At 38.4% G+C, this 15,723-nt stretch overlaps 1 protein-coding gene across 1 annotated transcript in view; it reads left to right on the top strand.

The window, feature by feature from the left end:
• Window positions 1-15,176, top strand: part of EIF2AK3 (eukaryotic translation initiation factor 2 alpha kinase 3) — a 65,234-nt gene extending 50,058 nt beyond the window's left edge. Inside the window, exons 14-17 of the mRNA XM_055327555.1 lie at window positions 3,239-3,406; window positions 8,625-8,726; window positions 12,083-12,145; window positions 13,981-15,176. Coding sequence (XP_055183530.1) covers window positions 3,239-3,406; window positions 8,625-8,726; window positions 12,083-12,145; window positions 13,981-14,181 — 534 coding nt within the window. The 3' untranslated portion in view covers window positions 14,182-15,176. The remainder of the gene's footprint in view (window positions 1-3,238; window positions 3,407-8,624; window positions 8,727-12,082; window positions 12,146-13,980) is intronic.
• The last annotated feature ends 547 nt before the right edge of the window (window positions 15,177-15,723 follow it).

A 15,723-nucleotide genomic window follows, 5' to 3' on the forward strand; every position in this document is an offset into this window, starting at 1 on the left:
TTCTGTCATGTAACCAAAAACTTTTGTTTTAGGCACCAAAGTAGCTACTTGGACAAGTTATTTTCTACTCCTATTGGCAGTATGTGTTTTAATCCTTGAATATATCTTAAGAGTTTGGAATAAAGGGAGACAAGAATTAGAATTAGTTCCTATTTTCCCAAGTAATTGTTATTGAATTATATATTATCACTGTGCTTCAGTGATTTCGATATGGACCCAAACAGACTCACAGGAATTATTCTGCACTGAATGAATAGTTCAGACATTATTTTCTTTTGGTTGGAAAGGAGAAGACAACCAACTTCCAGGAAGCCAGATAGATACCCCTAACTTGAGAGAGTGTTGGCTATTTGAATATAATAAACATTTATCATTTGGTGAGAAACAATTAAGTGGTATACACATTCCTTTTGTACTTACTACTTACTATACACACAAGATGCTATGTTGAAGGGCAATGTATAAAAAAAAGAAAGGCAATATAATTATGTTGTCACTAATAATGAGTACTCTTCTGCTGATTTTATAATGTTAATGAGATATTAGTGAAGAGTTGTTAAATGCTACAGTGTTGTCTAAAGATTTCTTTCCATGCTTGTCTGTGCACCAAAAAATTCCAGGAAGAAAATACATTTCCCCTTAGTTTTTCTAGAAATCAAAAAGTTTATTCCTTTGTAAAGGTACATTGTTTTTAAGGAATTCTAGGGTGCCAAAAAAATTACCTCCAAAATTTCTATTCCCAGTTTATTTATTTTTAAGGATTTTACTTTTTTATTCATGAGAGACACAGAGAGAGAGAGAGAGAGATGCAAAGACATAGGCAGAGGTAGAAGCAGGCTCCACGCAGGGAACGTGACGTGGGACTCAATCCCGGGACTCCAGGATCATGCCCGGGGCCGAAGGCAGGCTAAACCGCTGAGCCACCCAGGGATCCCTCTATTCCCAGTTTAAATAGCTCTACATTCTGTTCACTCTGACCCATGTCTTTGAGTTCCATGTTTAACCTTCGGACCATCCCCACATTTGTTTTTGTCATTGGCACTCTCCAGCACCCTGATTTTCCAGACTTATTTCCAGTCTCTTCTCTTCACTCTAGCTAGGCTTCATGCTGGGCTTTTCCCAGCTCCGTAAATACATCTTGGCCCCATATAGCCTGGTATTTCTCATTTAAATTCTCATCACAATTTTATCATTTATCCTTTGGTTTCCTGTCTGTTTTGTTCAGCTGTTACATCCTTAGTACAGTGCCTGGCACATTCTATATTCTCTTATCATTTTGTTTTGAATAGTCTTTTTGTCTGCAGCCAAAAAGAAGTTTATTGGCCCATGTAGTTGAACTGTCCAAGATTCAGGTAAAGCTTTATCTAGGTTCAAGTGATGCAGCCAGAACCTGCCTGTGTCCCATTGCCATTTCTTTTTCCATTTTCAGGCATGCTCTCCCTTTACTGTCCCAGGATAGCAGCCAGCAATTCTCAGGACTACATGTTATATAAATCTTTAGAGGTGGTTGGATAGGGCATGAGAGAAAAGTATCTCTTTTCCCCAGTATTGATCAGAAGTCCTTGGTTTCCTTCTAATTGATAAGCCAAAGACACATATCCATCCCTAAGTCAGTTTCCTGGCCAGGAGATGGAGTCCTGCTGATTGATTTATATAACCTCTGGGTGTAACCTCAGAATAGCTTCCACCTGAACCACGGCATTGCTGCACATTTGGGAAAAAGGGAGTTCCCAAAATCAAGTCATGGTATTTCTGGTGGAAGCACAGGGGATAGATACTGGGAAACCCCTCTTCCCCAAAAAAGTCTATTATAGTGTTTAGTAAATAACAATGGACACTAGAAGGTAGGAGACAGGAGGAGGAAACATGAAATTTAAGGCATCACAGTCTGCATTGTCTCTCACATAAGGTCATTTGTGGGAGAGCAGGAGGTTATTACTATAGACTTTGGTTATATGCAATAATTTAATTGTTTGAAAGTCAACACTGTAGAATCATATTTTGAAGTTCAGGAATAAAATGTTAATTGTCCTGCAGTATTTGAAGCCCAGTGCAATTCAGTTTCATGAACTAAATGGCTTCCTTTTTCCTTGTTTTCAGGGCTCTGAATTTTGATTATGTTAGCTGGAATTAGAGAATGTGCTAAAGGAAGGATGATATATTTCACACAGGGAAGTTTGAGGAGCCTATGAGACATCTGGTTGGATATGTCCTATAAACAGTTACATATCAGAGTTTAGAACTCAAGACCGGTCTGGGAGTAAATGGGAGCATATGGGTATTAGAAGAGGTAGCACCTATTAGAAGAAGTGCTAGTGAAGAGCTCTTATTCTCCTCTGTAGCCTACTTCCCCCGCTCAGACACAAATGAAAGGTCAGTCTGTTTCATTCATTCATCAAATAGAAGTGATTAGCTACCATAGGGTATGGACTGTACCGAATGCTGGTCATGTGGCAGTGAACCAGAAGTCTTTTTCTTATGGAGCCAGACTGCTTGGATTTGAATCTCTGCTCCACCACTTGCTAGGAGGAAAACCTTGGGCACTTAACTTCTCGGCATGAGTTTTCATATCCTAAAATGAGGGTCTAAGAGGACTAATAGGGTTGTTAAGCATTACATGAATTAATAGTAGTAAACTGCTTAGAACAGCTCCTGGTGCATTACCAGTGCTATATATGCATTTGCTGGTATTACTACTATTATTATCATGGCTTAAGTCTTAAACATAAAAAGCTAGCCAAAGGAGATTATATAGAATACTGAGATTGAGGACTGGGCCCTAGAGAATGTGAACCTCTAAGAATTTAAATAGATGTTCAATAAATACTCACTACTTTTGCTACCCTTCCCTTTTCCTTACTCAGAGGTACTTGCTTAGCATCGAAAGGATTGCTTTTATTTTCATATTACTGTTTAATGCTTGAGAGTACCTAGTTTCTTGTATTTATCTTCTATAGTCATTTAAATTACTCTCTTCACAGGCACCTGGGTGGTCAGTCAGTTAAGTGTCTGGTCTGTGTTAGGCTCCAGGGTCCTGGGATCAAGTCCTATGTTGGGCTCCCTGCTCCATGGGGAGTCCGCTTCTCTCTCCCTCTGCCTCCTCCCCTCTGCTCATGCTCATGCTCTGTCTCTCTCTCAAATATAAGTCATAAATAGATAAATAAATAAATAAATCTCTCTTCACTTTCTCTACTTCTCCATACACACTTAATCATACTTTTTGTCTGCTTTTTTCCAGCCTTCCAATATATTCTTTACAGTGGATGATGTGGTCAAGGTTGGAGACTTTGGATTAGTGACTGCAATGGACCAGGATGAAGAAGAGCAGACGGTTCTGACCCCAATGCCAGCGTATGCCAGACATACAGGACAAGTGGGGACCAAACTGTATATGAGCCCAGAACAGGCAAGTTTTTCCTTTTCCTTCTGAATTAAAAATGGAAAAAAAAAAAGAATTAAAAATGGATTTTTAGTTAGCATGGCTGCAAGCTAGTTGTGCCCCATGAATCTCTATCCACATTCTTTTTAAAATACCCAATAAAATAAAATCTGAAAATTATGAAAACTGGTAATAGTGTTCACAGGCAGCAGAGATAAGGTGCAATTTCTGCAACCTGAGTTGGGGCTGGCTTAAGAAAAACACTAGGCATAAAACATGTGCTCACCCCTGAATCAGAACCTGATATGGGATACCTGGATGGCTCAGCAGTTAAGCTCTGCTTTCATCTTGGAGTGATCCTGGAATTCAGGGATCAAGTCCCATATCAGGCTCCCAGAGGGGAGCCTGCCTCTCCCTCTGCCTATGTCTCTGCCTCTCTCTCTCTCTCTCTCTGTCTCTAATGAATAAATAAATAAAATCTTAAAAAAAAAAAAAAAAGAACCTGATAGTAACCAGAAATTTAGAAAAAGACTTTGAATGCCTCTCTCCCAAATGTCACTCCAGTTCTTCTTGTGTAAGCTGTGTAGAAACTTGTTTCAGAACCAGCTAGAGCCAGAAGTACTGTCCTTAGCTGCTCGTTCTGGTAATTCACAAGCAACTTCTAGAATGTACCATGGCAGAAAATAGAGATAGATGGGCTGGGATTTATTGCCTTGTGGAATGCTTAGTCACCAAAGGAAAAGCACTGTGAACAGGACACAGCCTGGAAGAGTGGTGGGAACAGGGCATTTTGGGATCATCGGAGAAGCATGCCCAGTCCAGCTAATGATACTCACAAGCTTATATATGCTTCTACATCAGTGGTTCTCAAACTTTTTGGTCTCAGTACCTGTTTATACTTGTAAACATGATTAAAAACCCAAGAGTTTTTCTTTTTTCTTTAATTTAATTTTTAAAAAGATTTTATTTATTTATTCATGAGAGACACACATAGAGAGAGGCAGAGACATAGGCAGAAGGAGGAGAAGCAGGCTCAATGCAGGAGCCCGATGCAGGACTCAATCCTGGAACTCCAGAATTATGTGCTGAGCTGAAGGCAGAAGCTCAATTGCTGAGCCACCCAGTTGTCCTTTAAGAGTTTTTCTTATTGGATTTTATCTATCGATATTTTCTATATTAGAGGATAAAATTGAGAAATTTATAAAAATGTTATTTATTAAAACTAGCAATATTAAACCTATCACATCTTAAAAGTATTTTTATGAAAAATAAATATTCTGTAAAACAAAAAACAAATTAGCAAGAAGAGTGACATTTATTTAGATTTTTGCAGATCTGGGCAGCCCCGGTGGCTCAGCGGTTTAGCGCCACCTGCAGCCCAGGGCATGATCCTGGAGACCCTGGATCGAGTCCCACATCAAGCTCCCTGCATGGAGCCTGCTTCTCTCTCTGCCTGTGTCTCTGCCTCTCTTTCTCTCTGTGTATTTCTCATGAATAAATAAATAAAATCTTTAAAAAAAAAAGATTTTTGCAGATCTCTTTAATATCTGACTTAAAAAAAGCTAGATTCCAATGTCCACAATAGCCAAACTGTGGAAGGAGCCTCAGTGTCCATCGAAAGATGAGTGGATAAAGAAGTTGTGGTCTGTGTATACAATGGAATATTACTCAGCCATTAGAAACGACAAATACCCACCATTTGCTTTGACATGGATGGAACTGGAGGGAATTATGCTGAGTGAAATAAGTCAGTCGGAGAAAGACAAACATTATATGGTCTCATTCATTTGGGGAATATAAAAAATAGTGAAAGGGAATAAAGGGGAAAGGAGAAAAAATGAGTGGCAAATATCAGAGCGGGAGACAGAACATGAGAGACTCCTAACTCTGGGAAACAAACTAGGGGTGGTGGAAGGGGAGGTGGGCAGGGGGTGGGGGTGACGGGCACTGAGGGGGGCACTTGATGGGATGAGCACTGGGTGTTATTCTATATGTTGGCAAATTGAACTCCAATAAAAAATAAATTTATATATATATATATAAAAAAGCTAGATTCTCTGGAGGCCTGGGTGTCTCAGTTGGTTAAGCATCCGACTCTGATTATCAGCTCTGTTCTTGATCTCAGGCCATGAGTCCAAGCCCTATGTTGGGTCCACACTGGGTATAAGTCTACTTAAAACAACAACAAAATGAGCTGGAGTCTCATATCTGCTTTTGTATTTAATCTGTTGCTCTGTTATTTTGGCTAAAATAAATGAAGACAATCTGACATCACTCAGATAGATGATTGGAAAGAGAGGAATATTTAATAACATTTTCAGGTAATTGTGGGTATTTGTCTATGATGGAACATCAAAATTCAGTAAGCATTTTTAACACTCTGAAAGAAGGGAGACCTTGCTTTTTCTATTGTTTTACTTTATTCCCAACACCTGCAATGGTACTAGAATTCAGCAGGTGTGCAGAAATGTTTGGTGGATGAATGAATGTGAATGTCAGTGAGAACATAAACACTAGGTGATCTTGGCCACCCCACACACTGCTGTGTTGACTGGATCATGGCTTGTGGCTGACATGTGTGCATGTGCACACATGTGGGTATGTGTTTGTTGGAGGAAAGAGTTGCCATTCTGAGAAAGGAAGAGATTCATTATAAGTGGTACTATGTTGATAAGTGATACTATGTTGTTGTTGATGATACTAAAAAACAAGGATAGCTAGGGAAATGTTGCCATAGACAATACACAATAGTGAAAATATGGTAGTTAAAAATGGACAGCCATAATTCTCTTAATAATTTCCTTATTCTTCTCTATTCTTCTACATTCTTAAACTTTACATTCTTAAATATAGAAATTGTCACTTTATAAAATGTCCCTTTAAAAGTCTCTCAAGAGGGTGCCTGGGTGGCTCAGTTGGTTAAGAATTGTCTTACTCAAACTTCAGAAGCTGTACTAAAACATTGTTTTAAAATATATTTTATCGGGGATCCCTGGGTGGCGCAGCGGTTTGGCGCCTGCCTTTGGCCCAGGGCGCGATCCTGGAGACCCGGGATCGAGTCCCACGTCGGGCTCCCGGTGCATGGAGCCTGCTTCTCCCTCTGCCTGTGTCTCTGCCTCTCTCTCTCTCTCTCTCTATCTGTGTGACTATCATAAATAAATAAAATAAAATAAAATAAAATAAAATATATTTTATCAAAGCTCTTAATTTTCTTATCCTACTAGGAGAAAATGAGCACAGAGCAGCTAATTTTTACTTGGTTGAAATTACCAAGAAATATAGTTCATTCTAGTATTGCACAGTGATAAAGCAATCAATTTAAACCTTCAGAGGGTATGTTATATCCTACCCCCCTGTGTTTTTCAACTTAATTCCTTATTTTTTAAATATTTTGTAAAGACCACTTTGTATTCATGAAACTACATTTTTTTTCTAAGTGTATTTAATAATACTTTTCCCCCCTTCATTATATATGAATCTATTCTCTATAGAGGGAATACAGGAATGTGTAAGGAAAAAATAAAAATCACTTACTTTTCTAAAACATTAACAGTGGTTATATTTCCATATATGTGTGTGTGCGCACACACACACGCCTTACAACATGTATTTATACATATCTTATTTTGGAAAACAAAGTGGGATTCTCATCCATAAAATTTTGGATAAAATATTAAAATCAAGCATTTCCTACCTTATTAAATGTTTTTAGAGAATAGTTTATAGTATTCTGGTAAACAATTCATTCAACATTTTGGACATTTTAGTTACTTAAAGATTTTGCCGTGTAACTATCCCAGTGTACAAATCTCTGTCCACTTTTCCACTGTCTTTGGGCAACAAGAGTAAAGAGGACTATTAAACAGAATCGTTTATTTCTGAGTTGCTTTTCGTGAAAGTGTGTTAGTTTATATTTTCCAAATAGTGTAGAAGGTGTGTTCTTATCACAGCACCTCTGTAAGCTCTCTTTTTGAACATACTGTCTTTGAACACTTCCCAAACCCCAAGTATAAGATAAAGGTAAGGGGAAAAGGGGAAGGTTATGCCACTGATGGGGTCATTGAAACTTTCATTGAAACTTTCGATCTAATACGCCCTGCACGCAGAGGTGGGCTGGCTGGTGGAAGGAGCCAGGTTGATGAATGTCAACTGCAGTGTAGACAGGAGGTGGTGGAGGGCTTGGAGTCCCCTCATTAAGAAATGCTTCTATGGGGACGCCTAGGTGGCTCAGTGGTTGAGTGTCTGCCTTCGCTCAGGGCATGATCCTAGAGTCCAGGGACCTAGTCCCACATCAGGCTCCCTGCATGGAGCCTGCTTCTCCCTCTGCCTAAGTTTCTCTCTCTCTCTCTCTGGGTCTGTCATGAATAAGTAAATAAAATCCTTAAAAAGAAAAGAAAAGAAATGCCTCTATGGAGCAGTTTCAAAGTGAAGCCCTTCTTCTAACGTTTGCCAAATATGAAGTTCTGTGCCTAGGGTAATTTTCACAAATAAAAGGGTTCTTCTAAGTCCCAGGAGGTCACTTTTAATTTGAATGAGGCTTTGTTTTAATAGAGTAGTTGGGCTGTAATTCGTCTGTTCATTTTAACAAATAAGTTTTTATTGAGGGCCCTCTCTATACTTAGCCCAGTGCCGGATGATGGAACACAAAAGAGGCAGTTCCTTCCCTCCAGGACTTTATAATCTAGTTGTGAACAATAAGAAATATGCACACGTAAAATACAACTAAGAATGCAAAGTAGTCCATAATTAAGTGCTGTAATGAGGGCTAACCGCAGTTGATTAGTGGTTTGGAGTAATGAAGATTTTCTCATAAAAATGGGTGAGGTCTAAGATGATTAGAAATGAGAGATCTGCTTTAGATAGTGTTGGCTTTGAAAATCTTCACCTCGGGGGTAGTTGAGTAGCTTTTACTGGCTCCCACAAACTTTTTTAGCATTGCAAGGCTCCAGGTTTCTTGGGGCCTATTTTACTGATGCATATCTCAGAGCAGTACCTGGGCTTTCCTTCTGTAATGCTGAGTAGTTTAATTACTCTTGCTGTAGTGAGTTGAAGAAAAGAGGCTGCGGAGATTATTAACTCTTTGCTCACGTTTTTGTTTTTGTTTTTTTCTCACGTTTTTACCGATACATTTATATGTAAACCAAGGAGTGACTAGGTCAGCTTTGGGATTCACAAATGCCAAAGTATCAGTTGTATGATCTCTGTTAATTTTTTTCTAATATTTCTTCCTTATATGGTATTTCAGATTCATGGGAACAACTACTCTCATAAAGTGGACATCTTTTCTTTAGGCCTCATTCTGTTTGAATTGCTGTACCCATTCGGCACTCAGATGGAGAGAGTCAGGGTAAGTTCCCCCTCTGCTCAAAAAAAGTGGAAAATAGGGGCATCTGGGTGACTCAGTGGCTGAGCCATCTGCCTTTGGCTTAGGTCGTGATCCTGGGATTGAGTCCCGCATTGGGCACCCTGCAGGGTAACCTGCTTCTCCCTTTGCCTGTGTCTCTGCCTCTGTGTGTGTGTGTCTCATGAATAAATAAATAAATAAATAAAACCTTTAAAAAAAAAAAAAGAAAGTAAGTAAAAATACAACCTACAGAATGGGAGAAAATATTTGTAAGCCATATAGTTGGTAAAACTCTAGTAAACCAGAGCATACAAAGAACTATTATGACTCAACAAAAAGACAAATAACCCAATTAAAAAATGAGCAAAGGCTTTGAGTAGACCTTTCTCCAAAGAAGATACACAAATGTAATAATACAACATTATTATTCTTTAGGGAAATCCAAATCAAAACCACAATGAGATACACTTTACAGAATTTAGGACAGCTGTAATAAACAAAACAAAACAGAAAATAAGTGTTGGCAAGGATGCAGAGAACTGGAAGTCCCATATTTTGCCAGCAGGAATGTAAAATGGTGCAGCTGGTATGGAAAACAACTCAACCGTTACTCAGAAAATCAAACATAGTCACACATGATTCAGTAGTCCCACTCCTAGGATTTCCCCAACAGTAATGAAAACATAGGTCCATATACAAACAAGTGTTCATAGTAGCATCTTCATAATAACCAGCAAGTAGAAACAACCCAAATGTCAATCAGCTGATGAAAGGAAAAACAAAAGGTGGTATGCCTGTGCCATGGAATATTACTCAGCCATGAAAAGAAATGAAATACTGGCACACGCTACGATACAGATGAACCTTGAAAATGTTACACTAAGTGAAAGAAGCCACACACAAAAGGCCACATATTGTATGACTCCATTTATATGAAATATCTAGAATATACAAACCTACAGAGGCAAAGTATATCAGTGGTTGCCAGGGGATGAAGAGTGGCTGCTTAATAAGCTGCTTTTCAGGGTGATGAAAATGTTCTGTAATGAGATAGTGGTGGTGGTTATACAACATTGTGGATAGAATAAGAATCACTGAATAGGGCACTTTGAAGTGACTGAAACAGTGAATTTTCTTTTCAATAAAAAATGACTAAAAAGTGTAGTTGTGCAAAAAAAATTTGGTTAAATGAAGTCAGTATTTATCTTGACCATGAAAATGATTCTGTGCTAAAGCAAATGTACTCTGGCTTGCTTTTCTTTCTGATACAACTTTTTTTTTTTCTCCAGAATCTCCTTTTCTCAATTGCTGAGTTTTCTATGAACCTTTGTTGTAATTTTTAGCATGTTCTGTCACATGTCCAAAATGTTTTCCCCCATGCTTCAGTATAGCTTGTATATCTGGGGTTTTTTTGTTTTGTTTTTTTCCTTTCCTGGAGTCTTTTCTTGCCAAAGCTTTTGTCCTCCAGTGTGAAGTGATTACTTTCTAGTTGTCTTCCCAGGACATAAGTTGTCTTCCCAGGACATACTTCCTGCTCCTGGCATGGATCCCTTGTTTCCTAGAGTTCATGTTGCCCCTTGCTAGAGCACATTCTGCAGTAAATTCCTCAGAAAGAACATATGAGAGAAATTTTTAGCATCTGCAGGTTTCTAAAATATATTTTATATTCTTCAACCTGTTGATAAATTGGCCAGGTTCTAATCCTAGATTGGAAATAATATCCCTCAGAACCTTAAGGGTACTGCCTTATAGTCCCAGCACTGCTGCTGAAGAGCTGGTGCCACTTGGACGTGAGATCTTTGGAACTGTTTTATTTTCCTTTCTGGAAACTCTTAGGGCTCTTCCTTTATCAGTGCTGTTATGACATTTAGCCCTTACACTGATCCTTTTTTCCCTCTCATTTATTATGTTTTTTGTTTTTTAAGATTTTATTTATTTATTCATGAGAGACACACACACACAGAGAGAGAGAGAGAGAGAGAGAGAGGCAGAGACACAGGCAGAGGGAGAAGCAGGCTCCATGCAGGGAGCCTGACGTGGGACTTGATGCCGGGTCTCCAGGATCATGCCCTGGGTTGAAGGTGACGCTATACCACTGAGCTGCCCGGGCTCTCCTATTGAATGTTTTTAAACTGGTAGGTTTCTTCAGTAACAAGATGGGACTCCTTCAGTTCTAGTAAATTTCTTGTGTTTTTGATAAGTTCTTCTCCACTTTTTCTGTTTTCTTTTTCTGGAACTCCTGACTTACTCCTATAAATGCCTAATTTTTTCTCCTACCTTCCATCTGTTTGTCTCTTCATATACTGTTCTTTGCAAGAGTTCCTTAATTTGTTATTCTAATTTCCTAATTTTGTATTTTGACAATCCAGTTTTTAAATGTCCAAGATTGTTCCTTTTTATGACATTTCATTCTTTTTACATGGACTCAGTATCTTCTCTTTGAGAATCTCAATTATGTATATTTATATGCTTTAAATATTGTCTCTTCTGGAACATAAAGTTATATATGAAAACTTTTCAGTAAGATTTCAAAAGCTTAGTTTTGTTTTGTTTTGTTTTTTAAAAAAGCTTAGTTTTATACTCAGAATTTAGCACAATCGACTTGGGTTTGGTGGGTTTCTTTCACTCAAAAAAAAAAAAAAAAAGAAGGGAGTACCTGGCTGGTGACTCTTGATCTTGGGATCATGAGTTCAAGCCCCATGTTGGGCATAGAGATTACTAAAAAAAAGAAAGAAGAAGAGGAAGAAAGAATGTACTCTTTCATATCATATACAAAGAGGCTAGCTAGATACTAATAGAAAAGGTTACCCACTTAAGTCACAAATGTGTACTCATAAATGAGTTATTTTTTACACAAATCAGTCCATTCTCCATTAAATTCAGGTATCAGTATAATATATACAATTCAAACATAATTATATCTGAGTTGTTTCCTAGATTTCAGTAATTTGATGGCATGTACATCTGTGGTCAGGAAGCATTAACGTGTAGATTATCATCAAGCCAAGAAAAGCTGTTGATAAGTTTTCCATCTGTTTAATATTCAACCTTTCCCCTTTGTCACTCCGGTAGAGCATCAAAAAATATGTTTAAATAAATAACATGGGGCAACCCTGGTGGCTTAGAGGTTTGGCTGCCTTCAGCCCAGGGCGTGATCCTGGGGACCCGGGATCAGGTCCCACGTCGGGCTCCCTGCGTAGAGCCTGCTTCTCCCTCTATCTGCTTCTCCCTCTGCCTGTGTCTGCCTCTCTCTCTCTGTGTCTTTCATGAATAAATAAATAAAATCTAAAAAAATAAATAATTAAATAAATAACATGTATTGAAACATTTAAAAACAAGTAACACTTTTCTCTTTTTAGGTCTTAACTGATGTAAGAAATCTCAAATTTCCGCCACTATTTACTCAGAAATATCCTCGTGAGGTTTGTATAATTATAATCTTTTCTTTTCTTTTCCTTAGAATCAAATTTAGAACCTAAAGGGTTCTTAGCAATTAATTCATCAGTTTCCCATTTTACAGACAAGGAAGCCAAGGTGTAGAGAGAAACAACTTCTTAAAAATCACAGACTGGAACTTGAGCTGGGTGTTCTGTTTTCCCCACTGGGTGATTTCCTGTGTGTGCACTGTAGCATCCTCTCGCTTCAGTACGGCTGAACTCCTAGCACACTCTAGGGAATAGAGCTGCTGCTGTGACTGTGCCATTAATTTATTTTAGTGAATTTGGGAGGGAACTTAAAAACTGGCTTCTTTGTTTAAAGGGGGGGGGGCACATTGATTATGTGTGTTGGAGTTCAAGCACTCAGAGTGACACAGTAAAATGGTTCAGAAGAATAGGAAGTAGAAATTAAACTGGTCCTAATGGTGAAAATTGTGTGTAATGAATCTTTGAAGTTTGTTTTGTACTGCCTTTGTTATTTTCATCCCGTACTATGTTTGGTCCACAAACACATCATTTATTTATTTTTTTTTTATTTTTATTTATTTATGATAGTCACATACACACAGAGAGAGAGAGGCAGAGACACAGGCAGAGGGAGAAGCAGGCTCCATGCACTGGGAGCCCGACGTGGGATTCGATCCCGGATCTCCAGGATCGCGCCCTGGGCCAAAGGCAGGCGCCAAACCGCTGCGCCACCCAGGGATCCCCACAAACACATCATTTAAAAATTTACATATTGATATATCTTGAATTTTCTTAAATAATTAAGTTGAAGTAAATTAAACTATCTGTTAATTATCAAATTAGGAAAAATCTAAATTTACTTGTCAGTATTGTAAGCATAATGAAGGATTGCATTGAAAGATAAAATAAAATAAAATATTTTAAAAAGAGACTTTATAATATAAAGATACACTAAGCTAAGATGAAATATGTTTTACTAAAATTTATTTTGTTAAATATTTTGCAAAGTCAAAGAATCAATTTCCAAGGTGGCTTTTTTTTTTTTTTTTAAGATTTTATTCATTTAGGGCAGCCTGGGTGGCTCAGCAGTTTAGCGCCTGCCTTCAGCCCAGGGCATGATCCTGGAGACCAGGATGGAGTCCCACATGGGGCTCCCTGCATGGAGCCTGCTTCTCCGTCTGCCTGTGTGAGAGAGGCAGAGACACAGGCAGACGGAGAAGCAGGCTCCATGCAGGGAGGCCGATGTGGAACTTGATTCTGGGACCCTGAGATCATGCCCTGGGCTGAAGGCAGGTGCTAAACCACTGAGCCACCCAGGCATCCCTCCAAGGTGGCTTATAAGAATAAGATTACATTAAGAAGGACTTAAAAAAAAAAAACTGAGGAAAGGGATTAAGTACTGATCTCTGGCATGGTTATTTTTAATTGAAATTTTTATTAAGACAATTGTACATTCACATGCCGTTATAAGATGGAATTATTTTTAAAGTCAGATTATGTCTGTATTTCAAGGATATGATTTAAGACCCTTTATTATATGTTAGAAAACAGACAATTACCACAAAATGGGCTGTGTCTATTTGGAGCAGGGGTGAGCAAACTATGTCCCACAGGCCAAATGCAGTCTACTGTCTAATTTTGTAATAAAGTTTTATTGGGACACACCCGTACCCATTTGTTTACTTATTATCTGTGGCTGCTTTTGTATTTTAACTGCAAAGTTGAGAACTTGCATGAGAAACTGGCCTGCAAACTTAATATATTTACAGAAAAAGTTCTCTGACTCCTGATTTCATAGACTGTTTCATGGTCTAAACCTGGCCCTTTGTTATAAAATGATTTTTATATTTCAGCATGTGATGGTTCAAGACATGCTTTCTCCATCCCCCATGGAACGGCCTGAAGCCACCAACATCATTGAAAATGCTGTATTTGAAGACTTGGAGCTTCCGGGAAAAACAGTTCTCAGACAGAGGTCTCGCTCCATGAGCTCATCCGGAACAAAGCATTCAAGACAGTCCAGCAACTCCCGGAGCCCTTTGCCAAGCAATTAGCCTTAATGTATGCTCGCACCCCTATCGGGTGGCACAGAATAGCCTCTTAGGAATGTGGCTTTCCAAAATTATGAACTTGAAAATTCTGTTCTTTGCTCAATTTTACTTTGGACTGCTTTTTCTAAGTCATATTTAAACTGGATTTGGGGGCATAACCTAATTTGAGCCAACTCTATACTGCTAAACTCCAGGAGAGGGCTATCAGTAAATCACGTGTTGTCCTTCTTCTTCGTTGGTCTCTTGAAAATGGCTGCCAAGCTTTATAGCCCTCACCTTTGCCTGGAAAGGTAGAAACAATCCCTAAAATACAGAGAGAGAATTAAAAGGGAAATATTTTTATAGTACAGAAGAGAGTTCTACATGTGGTAACTATATTGTTCTAGAAATATGCTTTCTAGAGATAAGATGATGATTTTGAAACTAATTTCCAAAAAAGCTGACTCCATTTTTGTCCTGGTGTGTAAATGAGGAACCTGCACTATTTTGGAGGACAAGTAGCACAAATTGTATAATGGTTTATGTCCATAGCTAGTTTTATAGTGATATTTGTAGCATTACATAGCTTTATTCCTTAGATGGTTCTAGGGAGAGTTTAAGAGCTTTTTGTACTTTTACCTCCAATAAAGGGAAAATGAAGCTTTTTGTGTAAATTGGCCAAAAGTTCTGGTTTGGGGAAGTAAAAAGCTGTAGTAAGATATGAATCATATATTACAACTAACTTCTTCAATTATGGACTTTTAAAAACCTAATGAAATCTTAAATGTTTTATGTGTAATCCTGTAGGTTGGTACTTTCCCAAAACTGATTATAGGTAACAGTTTCATCATCTAACTTGCTAACATGTTTTTATTTTTCACTGTAAATATGTTTATTTTTTATTTATAAAAATTCTGAACTCAATCCATTTGGGTTGGTGGTGTACAGACACACTTAAGTGTGTTAAGTATTGTGACTTCTTTCAAGTCTAAATGATTTAATAAAACTTTAAAAAATTATTTATAGTTGACTCTTATTTTGGGGAATTAGCCCCAAGTGGTCGCTTTTCAAATTTATAAAATGAAATCATAGGTCTAGGAGTGTCATAACCCTATTTTCTTTTTTTTTTTCCCCTAAGATTTTATTATTTATTTGAGAGAGGGAACAGCAGAGGGAGAGGAAGAAGGAGGCTCCCACTGAGCAGGGAGTGTGATTCAGGACTCAGTCCCAGGACCCCGGGATCATGAGCTGAGCTGAAGGCAGACACTTAACAGACTGAGCCAGGCAGGTGCCCCATAACCCTACTTTCAAGAAAAGTTCACCTAATCTATTCCAAGCAGGTCTTCTCTGCTCTTTCCCAAAGTCTGTTTCAAAAGTCACTGGACTCCTTTCATTTATGACAAAACCAAGCCTTTTTTAAAAAGATTGATTTTAGAGAGTGAGAATATGAGCAGGGGGAGGGGCAGAGGGAGAGGGAGAGAGAGAATCTCAAGCAGACTCCCCACTGAGCCTGGAGCCTAATCCAGGACTTGATGCCCCGACCCTGAGATCATGACCTGAGCCAAA

Source organism: Nyctereutes procyonoides, unplaced genomic scaffold, assembly GCF_905146905.1.
Source record: "Nyctereutes procyonoides isolate TBG_1078 unplaced genomic scaffold, NYPRO_anot_genome, whole genome shotgun sequence".
Classification (NCBI taxonomy): Eukaryota; Metazoa; Chordata; class Mammalia; order Carnivora; family Canidae; genus Nyctereutes; species Nyctereutes procyonoides.